Below are 17,065 nucleotides of genomic sequence, written 5' to 3' on the forward strand. Positions count from 1 at the left end.
CTGCCCTCTTGTGAACTCACTCTCACCCTGTATACTTTCTCCACAACCAGAAGACGTGATTGCAAAAGCCCTCGGCGTGCAGCCTCTTCCGCGGAGCCATTTTGGACTGGTAACCATGGAGATGTGGGTCATGCAGTGATGGCAGAGAGAGGAGACGTGTGGCTGGTGGTGGAGTTAGAGCACTGCAGGCTGCATGCTGAAGCAGAGGGCCATAAACTCTCATTATATCTGGGTCACTGGGATGCTCCAGCTGCAACTAGCAGGCAAGATGCTATTATGCAAGAAGAGGGATGAGTTGTGGGCACAGGGGCTTACAGTTCCAGGGGACGCCTGTGGACTGAGCGAGGCATATGTCAGGGGTGTGTGAGGATTTAACACAACACCAGCTGAGCAGTACTTTCTCAGCTGAGCTGTTCAACACGTGCTGTTGTTTTGGCGCATGTATATCCTTTTAAAAGTTGTGACACATTCTTATAGGCCATGTCTGTTGCAGCATTGTAGAACGAGAAATAGATGTAACTCTAAATTAGGTAGCTATGTTTTACAATCTACAAACACGTGACATAATGTTATAGGCTATACTACTGCACATTATATTGTACATTACATCATGCACATATAATTATATAAAAAGGCAATGTATTTCTCTTAAAGATGACACTTATTGTCGAGTGGCTAACATTTTGGTCGGGGATATAACGCATATCTCTAAACATAAATTAAAGGTCATCTTCAAGCAAAATGTTGGCCATTTTTGTAGTTCCTGTAAAACATATTGTTTATCTGAGTGTTGGATTATCACATATTTCTGGGGGATTCACTCGCAGACATCAGCGTCGAGTTCTCCGCTAGAAACCAGCAAATATCGGTGAAATCTCAGTCGTCATTCCAGGGAAATGAAATCACGTTTGTACGGAAGCCCGTTTCCGCCACTGTGATAAAAAAATTAAGATCCTGTAAGTCATAATTATGACTTAACTATCTCATAATTTCGACTTACTATCTCATAATTATGAGATACTATCTCATAATTTCGACTTACTATCTCATAATTATGAGATACTATCTCATTATTTCGACTGACTATCTCATAATTATGAGATACTATCTCATTATTTCGACTTACTATCTCATTATTTCGACTTACTATCTCATAATTATGAGATACTATCTCATTATTTCGACTTACTATCTCATAATTATGAGATACTATCTCATTATTTCGACTTACTATCTATGGAAGCCCGTTTCCGCCACTGTGATAAAAAAATTAAGATCCTGTAAGTCATAATTATGAGATACTATCTCAAAATTATGACTTAACTATCTCATAATTTCGATTTACTATCTCATAATTATGAGATACTATCTCATTATTTCGACTTACTATCTCATAATTATGAGATACTATCTCATTATTTCGACTTACTATCTCATAATTTCGACTTACTATCTCATAATTATGAGATAGTAAGTCGAAATAATGAGATAGTATCTCATAATTATGAGATAGTAAGTCGAAATTATGAGATAGTTAAGTCATAATTATGAGATAGTATCTCATAATTATGACTTACAGGATCTTAATTTTTTTATCACAGTGGCGGAAACGGGCTTCCATACGTTTGTGCACTCTGACATGGCCATAAAGACAAGTTGTTGGCCATGTTGTTGTGTCTCTCCCATTGTCCATGGCCCCCGCTCCATGACCCCCCCCCCCCGCACTCGTTGGATCCCGGACTTGTGATTGGTGGAGAGGGGGTGGCTTGTCGTCATAGCCCCAGCGCCCATTCATCAGTGGACTTGGGCGTTGTACTCCGCATCTCATTTGCGGCAGGGCCAATTTCTCCATTTACAAACTCCGCTCGAGACAAATTGAAAGAATTCGCGTTTCTTTTGCTCCTTTTAGCCAATTTTTTTTGCAGCTTCTCTCACACGTCCCTTTGCGGTCATTTCCATTTCGGGGTGGTTCATCGGCTTCGTGTTTGGAGAAGTAGGTGCCGGTGCTCGACTCGCATTTTTTGGGGGGAGGAAGCTTGCGGTCTTTGTTCATTCATTTGATCGGTTGGGTTCCTTTGTTGCACCAAAAGCATGGGAGCACAAACCTCCAAAACCGCTGGAAAGGCGGAAGTTGCTGTGGAAAAGCCAGCAGAAGGAGCAGCTGTTGCTGCAAAGCCCAACGGACAGGTAAACTACAGTTTAATGTTTTCAGTCTTGATGGTTGAAGCGGAATTCGGGCTCGTTTTGAGCGATGCGTGGACTCAATGGCGTGCTCCGCGTTCCCTGGAGCCGCACGCTCGCCGGCATTCAGGGAAAGTGGCCACATGTAACCGAATCCAACCGTTTAACGTTTTAATTTTAAGTCGCTTATTTTACATCGCAGCATTGCTGCATTTCATTCAGAAATGCTTCATATTAATACGGCCACGGCCTTTTAAATTTATTTTCAATGTGAATTTCAGGACGCAACTAATCTGTCGAATGTATAGTTTGTCACTGAATTGCTCTTTGAAATTCTAGTTTTGATTTATTAACATTTTATTGATTTGTTTTCTTTGTTAACATTGCGGGTGTTTCTTCATTTGGGTGAAATGGGTGTGTGGCTTCTCTCTCGGTGGCATGGCCATTTTAAAAGACCGTACCACGCCTTTGTTGCCAGATTCAAGAAAGGAGCCACGTTGTTTTAGAAACGCCAAATACAATAATTGTTAAATGGCACAGAGCAGGATGAGAGACTTATATCAACATTAAAATAATATGCATTTGTTTACTACACGGGTCATTAAAAAGGGAAAAAAATCCCAAAATTCCTATGTTGTATCCACCGGCTCCACAATGAATTCCACCTGGCGGATCCCGGCGGTACTGCGGTCTAACCGACTAGCCTACTGCTGAGAGCCACAGATCTGTCGTCACTCTCATAGTAACAGATGTTGCTGCAGTTTTTGCTATTTTCCTATTGGCTAGTCTAGTCAATGCATTTGATTAAATTCCACAGCACGCCAGATTCTGCAGGGGGTTGTCTTGCACACACATTCACGTGTTGGCAGTTGCATAATTACAGATTAACAGTCTTGACTTTTTTACTTTAAAAGCACGGTAATATACATGTTTCGAATTAGTATTTTTTATTCCTCCAGGAGAATGGACATGCCAAGACCAATGGGGATACCTCTCCAGCTGCAGAGGAGGCCAACAAGGCTGATGTACAGGCTAACGGCAGCACTCCTACCGAGGAGGCGCCAAAAGAAGAAGGTGAGAAAGCAGAGGTTGCCGAGGCCAACGGCGAGAAGGAGCCTGCCGCTACAAACGGAGAAGCTTCTGCCAAGCCTGAGGAAGGCACTCCGTCCACCAGCGAGGATGGAAAGCAAAAGAAGAAGCGTTTCTCCTTCAAGAAACCCTCCTTCAAGCTCAGCGGCTTCACATTTAAGAAGACCAAGAAGGAGTCTGAGGATGCAGTAGAGGAAGGAGCGGCCGAAGGACCGGCCGAAGGTGAGAAGGCGGCAGAGGAGGGAACCTCTGAGGAGGCCAAACCGGCTGAGGCCGCTGCGGAGGGAGCCAAAGAAGCTGAAGCTGAGAAGCCAAAGGCTGAAGAGGCGGAGGTGAAGGCGGAGGAACCACCAGTGGCGGCAGAAGGAGGAGAGGAGAAACCAGCTGAGGCTTCACCTACTGAACCAGAGACGGCCGCCAGTCCAGAGGCCGCCGCCGCCGTCGCTGCTGAGTAATCCTGCTGAACCAGACACCGGATTGAAGGAGGAGGAGCCTGTCTGAAGGAATGCGAGGACTTGTCTAAAACCAGGGATTTTTTTTGTTTATTTTTTGTTGGTGTTTGTTTACTATTCTGCAACCATCTCATCCATAATGACTGCAAGATCCTTGGCAGTGATGGACAGGAGGTGTACTGCAGAGTGTGCTGCTTCCTCACTGCCCATCGGTGCTTGCATGTGTGACATTGGCGAGTGTGAAAGTACGGCTGCGAGTGTGAATGTTTTTTTTCTACATGGAACCATGACTGTGTTGACACGTGGCTGAATTTGACATATTTTATCAAAGTATTTGGTGCTGGGCAATTGGATGTAGCAGCTAAAGCTGTGTCTGCAAGAATTGACACATTGTGATATTTAAAGGGAAAGTCCTAAACCAAGTCGTAAATGTTGTCTTTGCAGTGCACAGTTGTTTACAACTCGACGCTCCTGTGGACACAACCATTCCTGAATGAAGTAGATTTAGTTAACTGTCAAAACAGTAGGTGCTCATCACTTCACATTAGATTCCACCATTTCAAAACTGTAGTAATGCACGTTGTATAGACTTTGATATTACTGGTTTTATGACTGAGATGTACCTAAATGATGACGTTTTTAACAGATTACCCATTGTAAATGAAGTTTTTCTTGTTTTTCACCGTTTGTAAGATTGAATAAAATTGGGAGATGTTTTAAGCAAATTTTTCATCACGCTGTGATTATGCCACTTAAAAAAAACTACTTCAGAAAGCACACGTTTTGGGTGAACTATTTAAATGGCATCTTTTGTTTTTGTATATGAGGCTTCCCCTTATTCTATATGGAATGTCACATTGCTTACAAACTGGTTATAGGTTTTCGGTTTAATTTCTTGTGGGCACCGATGAAGAATAAAGAAATGACGTGGCACTCTGAAGTCGTTTATTCACAATGTTTAGCATTATTAATCTGTGTGGTCACGTGACTGAAATCAGAAGCTGGAGGAAGACACGCCCTCGTTGATTCTTTACACTACAGCGCTCTCGTGTGGCGCAGTGGAGTTAATGGTGTAATCGCTACCAAAACGTTTTGGGAACAAATCTATTTAGACTCTACATATAATTTGTAATTGCATAAAAATCAGGTCAAGATGACATACTGCGCCGCCTCTTTAAAGGAAAAATACTGGTTTACGAGTCGTTAAATATTTGCATAAAAAGAGGACAACTTCAGACTTAATTGGCCAAAAAGCAACGACATGGAGGAATTCCACCTTGCGGTGAGGTGTGTGAGCGTCTCCATGTTTCTCTTCACCAGCTTAATGAGCAACGGGATGAATTGTTTAGTGCTCACCACCCTGCAGTAGTTTTAGGGGAAATGACTGGAAGTTGGCAGTTAGCTTTGCACCATACAGTAACTGTTCGTGTTTGAATTAGTTTTTTAGTGTGTAGTTTTAGTCTCAACTGCACTGAGACCTAAATGATGCCCACGCTGACCATGGAGGTGTTGGGGTTCCTTCTCCCAAACCTCACACACACGCACCACAATCTTTTTAACAGCGGAAGATATTTGCTGCAATTTTTCTCCATGATGTTTTTTCGTCACATCTGCCCCCGTGCTCATCTCAACCCCTCTCTTTCCTTTGCACCCAGCTCATCCCAGTGTCCTGCAGCTCTGGCCACCGCAAGCAGGGTGTGTTCTACACATGTTTCTATTTCTGCATTCCTGGTCTCCGTGTCCATCCTGCTCAGGTTGTTATGGGAGTTGCTGCTCATCTTGGCCTCTAGTCGGCCTCACATGCAGGACTTCATAAAGCCACACAACCCTCTTCACTCTCCACCCTGAGTGTCTTCAGGTTCTTTCTAAACAAAAGAAAACAGCGTAGACTAGATACATACAAATATATCAACGTGATCATTTTGGGGTGTGGGTGTGGAGTCGTCCGGAGGCAGCCGGTGTCCCTGCCTGGCCCACCTCAGGCACCGCCGTCCCCTCGGATGGCGGTCCCCAGCGGTTTCCATCACCCGGCTGCCTCTCTCTTCTGGCCCTCGGGGGCCCCTCACCTCACCGCCATCTCGCTCTCTCTCCCAGGGAAGATCAAACGGCCGCGGCCGCGTCCGGAGGACCATCCCCGTCCCTCATCCCACAAAACGACTATTTTCAGCACACCCGTATTCAGACTTGCACGGTAGAGAAGCTTTTATAAAGTTTGGCTCCAAAGCAGGAAACCAGAGGTCATTATGTGGGTAGAGATGTATACTTTATGACCCTCATCTATTTCAGCTTCTATACAGGGACCAGTGGCGTGTAAGCAAGTACATTTACTCCAGTACTGGAAGTCAATATTTCCATTGTTACTCTATAAGACACTTTAAATTACAACATGTTTTACTTGTTACTGCAGTATGTTTATTTGACAGGTACAGTATCTCTGGACAGAACACAGATCAACATTTAAAATACGAAGCCTCGAAATGAAGTGTTTATCTCGGCATCAAACACCTGCCACCACCGAAAAGAGCAAGGGGGGATTCTGAATAGGTGTACCGATACTTTTACTTTTCATACTCTAGTATAATTTGTTGGGGTATTGATACTTTTACTTACAAAAAAGAATCGTAGTTCTACATCTGAAAGGGACTCATGACTAAAATACGTTTGTCTATCTTGTTTTGTACTGTGATCAGTCCATGTGGCTCTGTGGTGCTTGTATGCTCGCGTCCCTTATTCACTGTTGTTGACTGTCTCATGTACTTTTTATATATCGTCAGTGTTTTTTGAGTTTGGAAACCAGGTAATACCCCTTAATGTCTGAATGGATCTCTAATTCACAGCTGTAAGAAGGCTATAGAAGCATAAATAATAGCCAGAAGCCATACTTATATCAGACCAATGTTGAGGCTCCCATAGAGTCAGACCAAAGGAGCATCACTCTGGAGTTGACCTCTGACCCCAATGTATTAGGGGCAGGGGAATCCTCTACATAGGATTAATCCGTTTTTGTTGTTGTAGAATGCTTGCATGAAATACAGTCATACTAATTTAAAGAGGATTATTCAGTGTGTAATTAATTAATCAAGATCAAGAAAGGCATTTTTATTATTATTTTATATGTACATGTTAGTATTTGGTCTATAGGATATTTATTAAAATGTTCACACATATTTAGGTTACATTTCAAATAAGTGCTCCTGAGACAAAACATTTTTTTTAAGACATTTTTTATTTTGTTCATTATGTTTTACATGACATAATACATGTTCAGGGATACATCGTTGTGGCTGGTTTGTGTTTGTATGACAGTATTCTGGCGACTTGTTTCCTCATAACGGTCAATTTGACCATTACCATTTCACAATAATCAAGTCACATACAAGGATAACAGTTCCAACATGGTGCACAGCAAGTATTTGTGTACTTTTAATAAGATTATTGGTCACACAAACAAAAACAAGCAGGAACCACACAAAAAAAAGAAAAGAAAAAAAGAAACAAAAACAGACAAACACTGAATTGAGAATCACCAGGTGAAGTCAACATGAAAGAAACAGAGCGGGAAAAGAAAAAGTCAGAACACAACACAGCGACAACACCTCACTTCCACATGCTGTCTCCTCTTTTTGTAAAAAGCTCACCGGTAACTTTGTGGATCGCTTCCCCCATCCCTGATCACCTGTTTTCATAAATTATTTTTCCTTCTTCTAAGCACCTATTTGTTGTAGTTTTCAAGTCGCTCCTCTTCCTCAAAGAAAAGGTGAACTGCCCGCCTGTTTGCTGGAGGGCAAACAAACAGAGAGTTCACTTTACTTCTGAGAAACCGATCGCGAATTTAGTTGGGCGGCTTTTTTGGGGAACTGCCGTATCGACGTTATCACGTCGAGGCGATGAGGAAGCCGGAGAAAGAGCAGTGGACGTTCTCGGCGGCGAAGACTCCGTTGGCCTCTTCGTCGGGGATCTGGACGTACACGGTGTCCTGCTCGTCGAGCAGCAGGACGGCGCTGCCGGACATCTGGTCCAGGAAGCCCTTGCTGTACTCGTCGTAGGTGAACATCACCGGCTGGCCGTTCCTGTACAGAGCCACCAGGGCGTTGGCCCCGTTCACGTGGATGCTGTAGGAGAAGTAGTAGACGCCGGGCACCTGGCAGGTGAAGATGCCGGACTCGGGGTCGTAGTGGTTCTCGGCGTTGTACACGATGTGGTCGAACCGGATGGGCGTGCCGTCGGCGGGGTAGGGCGTGGTCAGAGAGGCGGTGAAGGCCGACATGGGCGACTTGATCATGATCTCTCCCATTCCCAGGCCCTTCTCGTAGGCGACCTCGCCGGGGGGGCCGGGGACGCCGGGAGCGCCGGGCGGGCCGCCGGCTCCGTCGGCGCCGTGCTCGCCGGGCTGACCGGGGGGACCCTGGGGTCCGGTGACGCCCTTGGCGGAGAGCCCAGCGGGGCCGGAGGCACCGGGGAGACCTGAGTGTCCCTTCAGACCGGCAGCACCGGATGGACCCTGAGGCCCAGAAGAACCTCTGGAGCCGGGAGCGCCGTCGGCGCCGGAGGCTCCGGACTCGCCGGCGCGGCCGGGGTGGCCCTTGGGTCCGGCGGGGCCTGGGATGCCTGGGGAGCCCGGGGTGCCGGGGGCGCCGCCGTGGCCTTTGTCACCTGTGGGTCCGGAGGCCCCTCTGGGCCCGGGGGGCCCGGCGTTGCCGGGGTAACCCAGCTTGCCTGAGAAGCCCTGCGCTCCCTGATCTCCCTTGTTCCCCTTACCTCCCTGACTGCCCGTTGCACCGGTCTCTCCCTTGGAGCCAGCGGCGCCGGCGTCCCCTGGGAAGCCGACGGGCCCCTGAGGGCCGGCGGGACCGGTGGAGCCGGTGGAACCAGTAGCTCCGGTATACCCGGTGGGCCCTTGCTCTGCCTTTGCGCCCGTGGAGCCGGTGCTGCCTGTGGCCCCTCTCGCTCCCGTCTCCCCGTTGGCCCCTGGCTTCCCGTAGCCGGGGACCCCGGGGGCACCGGTGGCTCCACCGGGTCCCTGGTGGCCTTTGGGGCCGGCGGAGCCCGGCAGGCCGGGGGCCCCGTTCTCACCGGATTTACCTGTCATGCCGACGCCTGGGGCACCGGTGTGTCCCTTGGGTCCCTGGGGCCCCATGCGGCCTGAGGCCCCGTCCCTCCCGGGGCTCCCTGACTTCCCGGACTCCCCGCTCATCCCGCCCTTTCCTGGCTTTCCGACTCCGGACGCCCCTGGTGCTCCGGCTGTGCCCGCGGCTCCTTCGGGCCCCGCCTCCCCCTGAGGCCCCTGGATGCCCACCCCTCTATCGCCCTTGGAGCCAGGCAGACCGGGCACACCGGGGTGGCCCTTCAGACCGGACTCTCCTCTGGGTCCCCCGGCTCCAGGAAGACCTGAAGGTCCAGGCTTGCCGCTGGAGGAGAGGCCGGAGGGTCCGGGGGTTCCAGCGGATCCGGGGGCTCCCCGGGGTCCCTGAAGGCCGGCGGCTCCGTGTTCTCCTGCCTCACCGGGGGCTCCGTCGTTGCCAGATTTGCCAGATCCACCGGGGGAACCGGGTTTGCCAGCGATGGAGCGGCCAGGAGCTCCGGGAGATCCGGGGGCTCCTGCTGGTCCAGTCAGACCTTCGGCGCTCTCACCTGGGGGCCCAGGAGGGCCCTCAGGGCCCTCAGGGCCAGGCTCACCTGGAGCACCGGGCTCACCTGCCACTGACACCACTGAGAAGAGTGAAAGAGAAGCCATCAGTACCCCGATACAGGAAGACGTCACATTAGAACAACTCGGAGCTCAGGCTATACAGGACTTTAGAGTCCATTCCAAAAGCTTGTGTTGATGTTTTTTCAATGACATTGTAATGAATGTAAAGGTCGACCTATAGTCTGTGCATCATTTTCACAACGTTTTATTTTAGAATACGAAGTCTGCTGTCGCGAGTGCTTTTTAAGTGACACTAAGTAGCAGCGCTAGCGGTCCGCTGCGTGGCTCGATGGAGCCGTCACTGTAACTTGTTGACGAGCAACACGGATGATGGAAACACAAACGCTCTCAGTGTTGCTCTCATTCGGTATCTCAGAATAAAGTGAAGCCATTATGGAGACTGTTCTCGTGAAATGATTCTCAGAAGTTGTGTGTTTGGTTCTGGGAGGCGGGGCGAGTTGTAACCTCAGGAGCTCATTGTGTCATCCTGAGGTCAGACAACAGCAATGAGTCACCACAGTTTTAAAAAAATCCTTCTTCAAGTCTTAAACTTGCAAATCCTTCAAAAACAAATGTGGAAACGGGTCTCTGCTTTCTTTTTGATTCTTGCGAGTTTGTTTTAAATCGTGTGTTTGATCATTGTTTCATCTGTGCGCTCTGGGACCTGTTCGTCAAACACTTTGTCCAAATCAGAAGGAGTGTATGTTTTATTTGCTGCCTTAATGTGGTCACATGTGTTTACGGCTCGCTCCTTGGCTGATGAAGCCAGACAGATGTTTCTACTTCTGTGTGAAGCGGGCACACCCACCCCACCACACTGCTGGGTGGCTGCACTGTAATTGACTGTCAAACTAAAAATAATTCACCAACAGCTACTTTTTCTATCGGTATGCTGATTCACACAAATGCTACATTTCATATGCTATATTACATTTTAGCCAACGCCCATGTCATAATTACCATATTTAAAGGAGTAAATATTTGAATATTCTTGAAATCTGTATGTGTGCAAAAAGAAAAGTTCACTTGTGTTTGATATGAACTGAAATGTGCAATGAGTAGCTGAAAAAAAAGAACACGCAACATTTACAGCCAAAATTACGAAAATGAGAAACATGTATGTCAAATGTAACACATGACATGCATTGGAACAACATTCTTCTCCGGAATTCACGAGTGGGTCTTCTGAATTGAGGATTGATGGGGAAATAAGCCAGTTGTGTCTATCAACTTAACGATATTGATCACAATATCAAAAAAAGTCCCCAAATCATTTAATTTAGAAAGCGTTTCTATTGTAATTGCCTTAGTTGAATAAAAGATGAATAAACTAAACGACAATTTTTTTGTTGAAAAATAGCCCCAACTTTTTATAGCTGCATGTATGCAATCATAACTACGAGAAGAACACAAGTTCAAAAGCTCTGAGTAAATAAGTCTTGTTGTTCAAATCAGACATCTGACTGAGCGTTGTGATTGGACACCAATTGCAGCCAATCAGAGAGCGAGGGCAGTTCCAGCCTGAGTGCAGTTCAGTTTTCAAAGTAAAGTGCAGCTGGCTGTGGCCATCATCTGCCTGGCTGCTTATGCTGCTTTCTATTTGCTACCACAAAGATGCTAAGATTAAAAGGTAAGACAAGACTGTTACTAAATGTTTCTCACTCTTGTCTTTCGAGAAGGAACTCTGGATTTAGAGGCAACAAGGACAAACTAGACCCAACAAGGCGAACGCGAACAAACACACATTGCTGTGGCTCTGTTTTCATACCGTGGCTCTTCACAGAGTAGGGCTTGTACTGAGGGGCGGCCTTCATCAGCTTCTTCACCACATACCGGTCCCCATGGGCGGCTGTGAGGGCCACCATGATGACGAAGATGCTTGCTACTCGTATGTCCATCTTGCACAGTGAAATCTTCACAGGGAGAAAGGAGACAGTCAGCACAACAATTCTCGAGTTACAAAGTGTCAGCGAGCCTCTAGTTTGACGTTATTCTACAGAGTGTAACAACTTCCTCAGCTAAGTGTACATACAGGCTGGGCATCTTCACCGAAACTTAATGGACAACACATAAGATACAATGAGGTAAAGTCACAGGTTGTACATTCATTTCTTTCTTTCAGCCTGAGCATCCTTCTGGAATCTTTGAATATCACCAGGATGCTCCAAGCCAGCCACACTCTGCCTCCCTTCCCCAGCCTGCCGTAGGAATATACTGAAGGCCGAGACAAAGCCGAGATGTTGACTAAAATCCCCCCGACATAAAGTTGTTTGAGAGGAAGAGAAAATACACATACCAGCATCCAGAGAGGGTAAAAACAATCTCCTCAGCACCAGCACGTTCCTGGTACTGCTGTATATCCTTAGGGTAGGAGCACAAGTGAGGATATGCTGCTTTCCAGTACAATACTGCGGGTATTTATACTATATCTACTCTTTGCATCATACAAAAAAAAAAGCCCACACCATGCAAGTACCTCCCTCCTCAGAGCTGGGCTGTAATTAGCAGACAGATCTGCCCAAAGCGGGCATGTCACATCAGGATGCCTCCATGTCTTGAATATCCAGACACATGATTATTTCAGTCTTCTTCTGAACTAGAAAGCAAACATGTACAGAGCGAAATTAATCCAATAAATAAACAAAGAACAAAACCAAAAACTATGTAGGAGGAATAAACATAACCTAATAACAATGTTCTTTCTTTTTTCATCTTATTAAACTTCACAGTTGCTTGCAGCATTTTACTGTTTGTATGCTCAGGACATGTTTGTATTATTTAATGCTTATAAGATCCTGTGTTTAAACATATCTTGGAAAGCATGCACCTGTGTGGCTTCACAGAGCTGGCATTGAGGATGTAGAGTCGCAGCCCCATTGGCAAATTTACATCTTGTCCAGCCGGCTGGCAGAAACTCGTCTTTACCTTTCCTGACTGTCTGACCTCCAGCCTGCCACAATGAAGTAAACAAGGGAGATGGTGAGGAACGATTGTCCACTGTGCCATGAAAGGTATTGGAGATTTTGAGTTAAAACAAATTAATATGATTTTTCCTGATGTATCATTTAAGGAAATCCCAAATTTATTTTTTCATATATTTATTTTTGTACATTTCCTGGGTATTATTTGTCCGCTTGTCACTGTGGCTTGGCTTAGAGAGGACAAAGAGGCCTTGATTTCCATCTCTATTTCAGGATGAACACTTTTTTAAAAGTATTTTTGCAAGTCTGTTAGACTCAAACCAGCTAATAAAAGTATATAAGGGGCCCCTGGAAAAGACATTTGGGCTTGTTTCTGTGCAGTCTTGTGAACGCAACCCAGTGTGCAACAGTCCTCCTGCAGTACTGATGTTCGGACACCAGAGGGCAGATTGTGCTCTTGTGCAGCACCTCTCCATGGCGTCAGGTGCTGCTGCTGCTTCGGGGAAAGGGGCCATAGCCCTGTGGTCTCTTGTTATTTTTCGTCCCATCGGTGCAAGTACATCATCAGAGGTTTAAGGCCTATTCCTACAATTTCTGTCATGATGTTGTATTTCCTCAATCAGCACCATCCTCCAGCATTATCCTCCCTCACCCTCCACCTTGCCTGGCTTTGAGATCCTCCAACTATAATTACTCAATTTAAGCTTGGCCACATAGGAAATGCATACACCCAAATAATCACATGTTCTCAAACACACAAGTATCCATGAACGATGTGTAGAGTACTCATTCCCATCGCAGGAGCGCCCTGAACATAGGACCATTTATGGAACAGCCTCTTCCCCTGTTCTCATAAAGTGTTCACGTACATGCTGCTGACATGTGTTTGCAGAATGAGGATGCTTGATTGAGGCCTTCACCGTGTTACGAGGCGCCTATACAACACGTGATAGGCGTACTTCAACAGAGGTATATAATTAAATATTCCGACACATGGAGCTGGTTTTAACTTTTCTTCCCCTGTAAATTAGACCTAATTATCTGCAATTTTCCAAAGTGTTACCTTTGCTGGCTTACAGCACTTAATCATGTTTGGCAAGCATTGTTTAAGTGGGCTCTTCGTGTCAAATAAAACACAATTTATCTATCTAGAGATCTTCATTTCTAAATAATTTGGGATTCTGCTCATAACTGAGACAGGAGTGACAACTCACAGCTCACAGACTGACGGCCAGAGGCGATGATGGACAAATGTCACGTTAATGTGCACATATGGTATTTTCATCTTGATTGCACATGTTTGGTCTTACTTTCCCAAAATAACGTTTATCCATTTTATATCTTTCAGTTGTAAAATATTATTTAAAAATGTCATCTTGCTCGTGTCGAGCTACGCCAGCTGTAATAAGATTCAGATTAAATGACAGAGCAAGAGAGGGTGGAGTGAGGACTTTATATGTTTATAGGTTCAGATAATTCCAGTTTATTTCTGTTTTTTTTAAACACGGCTAAACCACTGCACAAGAGCTCTCTATTTTTAGTCTGTTCATCTCTTTATGCATAAAAATGACCAAATGGAAAAAACAACAACATGCATCGTCATGTAAACCCACGAAGAGGCAGAAACATTCATGTTGAGCGTTGGAAGCAGAGTATACTTTGGCTTGAGGAAGGCTTAAATTAACTGAGTAATTTTGATGTTGTTTATATCCTTACAGCCTCTTTTTTTAAATTTTCTAAACAGGCCATTGTATTCATTAGTGAAGGACTCTGTGTCCTTGTGCGTATCGTGGTGAAACTGAACAGAAGAGCCCTCTCCCCGCTCATCTCATTACGGCCCCGCGGCGGCTTGATGTGGTCGGCAGGCTTCATTGTAATAACCATTAGGAATTAGGTTCACAGCCTCGGAGTTGAAGGCGAGGACGTCCCTTCGCTCTTATATTGTGGAGAGACCCTCGCTGTAAAATACGCTTTCAGTTTCGTGCCACCTCATACTCTTCATATATTACATAAAACGCTTTTACTGCAAGAAAATGGCTGCATATGAACGCGCCACACCCAAAGTCACGGAGAGCACATGGAAGCTGGTGTGAGGATCACACCGGTTTCAGATGTTGTTTGACATGTTTTCTTTTGTGGTAGAGGAAATTAAATATGTATATTTACTCAAATACTGTATTTTCGTACAATTTTGTGTTTCATTCAGTGTTTTTGTTTTAGGCCCCTTTATACTGCGCTCCAGTCAGGGGCAAATATTGTACTCCGTACCCCACCACATTAATCTGAAGTTACTTAAATTAAAATTCCGAATGTATAAAATATAATAAAATAAATAAATTATGATGGCTATTATGGATTATAGATTATAGTCGTGCATTCTCTGCACCAGCTGCATTGATGCATCGTAATTAGCCGTCCACGACTAAATAAACTCTACGAACACAACCGTGTGGACTAATAGATTAGGTTAACCAACAGATCTGAGATTCTCCACAAAGATTCACCTAAAAGCACAACCTTGTATATTTTGTTTACCAGAGCTCACGAGACACTTAGCAATAAGTAATTTAGCATTCACAAAAACAGTCGGCTCAATAAATCTCAGTTGATGAAGACCTAATTTAATAATAAATTTTTTTCTTTCTGTCTTATGAGTAATTTCACTTTTGCTATGTTCATTTTATGTTGATGCTAATACTTATTTGCATGTTGTTGTGATACAGTATTTACTGTATAGTTGCTTAGAACATGTTAAGCTACTTCCTTTGATACCTGTTCAGATTATGCAAATTATTATCATCCTCAACAGAAATAGATTGAACGATTAAAAACAAGCATTGCAAGTGCTGACAGGGCAAAATGTGTGCAGAGAACATAATCTGTCATTCTGAGATCCTTCTTGTTTTCCAGGCTTTCGTTTGCATCTTTAAAAGAAAAACCGCGTAGATTTCCCTGAGTTACCCGGAAAGTCCTGCTGGGCCGTGTTACTGGCAGGGTTAGTGATGTTTGTGCTTGTCCCCTACAATGATAACAATATTTAGAAGAAAGATCTTTGCATTTTGTCGTTTTTTGTTCCCTCCACGGCCCGGAATTGATGTTTCTGGTTTCTTCTCCGCGCTGACCGAAGCTCAACCCGCACCCAAGAGGAGAACATAATTGGCGGTTGATGTAAGGAGACCGGCCGAACACGTGAGTCAAGCGAGGCTAAAGATACACCATCACGGCTGGGATACAAATTTAATGTTTCAATAAACTCCACGGACCACTAAGAGCTAGTTTAAACTTTATGAATGGCAGACTTGCCGGGGGCCCTTGTGAGTGATTGGTGGGGAAATTACAGGGTCCTGAAAACAAGCATGGATCCAAAAGGAGCCGTAAGTGTAAAAGTAACTGAAAGATGGCACTGGTGGTAATCTCAGAGATGAGTGCTGATGTCCGGGAGGTCACCAGTTTGAAACCCCTGAATGCCATGCAGGATAATGGGGGGGGGGGGGGGAAGCAATGGTTGGATGTCCTTTCGCAACTGCGAAGGTGTGAATGCATGTCGCTGCACCGATGTGAAGCAGTGTGTGTCTGTGGCAGCTGTCTCCAATCTGGCCTCGGCTGCTGGCTGATTGGTAATTAGTCAGCTGCTCTGACTGGTTGGTAATCAGCCAGCAGCCGGTGCTGCTCGTATAAAAGGGCAGCAGAGCTGGAGGTTGAGAGGAAAGTGAGCAGAGGCGCAGTGTTGCGGTCTGCTGGGTGTTGTGTGGAACACAATAAAGTACGTTTTCCCAGCCTTGGTCGTGTCGGCTGATCCTTGGTGCTTCTGGGGGAAACCCACGGCTAACGGCCCGGAAGCCGTTACAGTGTCCATGCATGCTCTCCTCAGGTTCTACAAACAGCTGGAAACCCCTCGAATGTTTAACATCTTACCGTAGGGTGTTTTACTGTCTAAAAACACTTGAAATTGACGATGTTATTAAGTTGATGAGTTGGAAATCTTGATGTCAAGTGCTGCTTTATCTGGACTGTGAGATTTGATCGTTTCCGTTTGCCGAAAGTCTATTTCCCGGAGAGGCCTGACTCAGCTGCTGCTTGGAAGCAATGTTCTCGGTCTTTCTGTAGCCAAGGAAATCAGAGTTTCGGTGTTGCAGCAGCCAAAAAGTAATTTAACTCGAACTACTCAGCCAGATAGTTTTCCAGGCACTGCAAAACAGTCATGTACTGAAAGGGTAAAAAGGTCAGAACGACATATATAGATATTCTTTTTATTCTTGTTCTGTCTTCCAGCAAGAAAACAATCGTTGCTCTTTATGAATGACATGATGAGGTTGCCCTTTTCTCTGGATCTTCTTGCCTCGTTCCAAATCCCTTCAAAGTGAAACAAAAAAACCTCCCAGTCAAAGCGATGACGCACTGCGAGACGTATTTGCTTATTGTGGGATCATTTCAAGATATCAAAGTGAAATAAAACCACTTTAATGGATTTTCGGGTCTTAAGTGTAGGTGGTGGAGTCCTGTATTTAAGGATAATGTCTAATCCGCTACATGGAGCCAGCGAACATGTCATCTTTCACTGTGTATCATGCAGCGTCAGCCATTTCACAACCGATGCCCCGACAAACTCAAACTCTCTGTGTGTGAAGACGTCTTTGTGAAAGGATGAAAACGCCCCGCTCTCTTAACGCAGAGAAAACGGCGTGAGATGGATTTATATTTGACGTGTCAGTTCATAATTACATTGACTTAAG

General features: G+C 45.5%; 2 protein-coding genes across 2 annotated transcripts; one reads left to right on the plus strand and one right to left on the minus strand.

Annotated features, from left to right (window-relative positions):
* Nucleotides 1–1,829: 1,829 nt before the first annotated feature.
* On the plus strand, nt 1,830–4,655 carry marcksb (myristoylated alanine-rich protein kinase C substrate b). Its single transcript, XM_056426738.1, has 2 exons — nt 1,830–2,187; nt 3,141–4,655. Exons 1-2 carry the CDS (start codon nt 2,092–2,094, stop codon nt 3,723–3,725), a joined length of 681 nt encoding a protein of 226 aa, XP_056282713.1. The 5' UTR covers nt 1,830–2,091; the 3' UTR covers nt 3,726–4,655.
* A 2,272-nt stretch (nt 4,656–6,927) lies between these two features.
* col10a1a (collagen, type X, alpha 1a) lies at nt 6,928–11,789 on the minus strand. Its single transcript, XM_056426612.1, has 3 exons — nt 11,708–11,789; nt 11,180–11,324; nt 6,928–9,431 (listed from the first exon to the last, which is right to left on the minus strand). The coding sequence occupies exons 1-3, from the start codon at nt 11,711–11,713 to the stop codon at nt 7,597–7,599; spliced, it is 1,986 nt and encodes a 661-aa protein (XP_056282587.1). The 5' UTR covers nt 11,714–11,789; the 3' UTR covers nt 6,928–7,596.
* Between the last annotated feature and the right edge of the window lie 5,276 nt (nt 11,790–17,065).

The sequence above is a fragment of the Pseudoliparis swirei genome, chromosome 11 (assembly GCF_029220125.1).
Source record: "Pseudoliparis swirei isolate HS2019 ecotype Mariana Trench chromosome 11, NWPU_hadal_v1, whole genome shotgun sequence".
In the NCBI taxonomy this organism is placed as follows: Eukaryota; Metazoa; Chordata; class Actinopteri; order Perciformes; family Liparidae; genus Pseudoliparis; species Pseudoliparis swirei.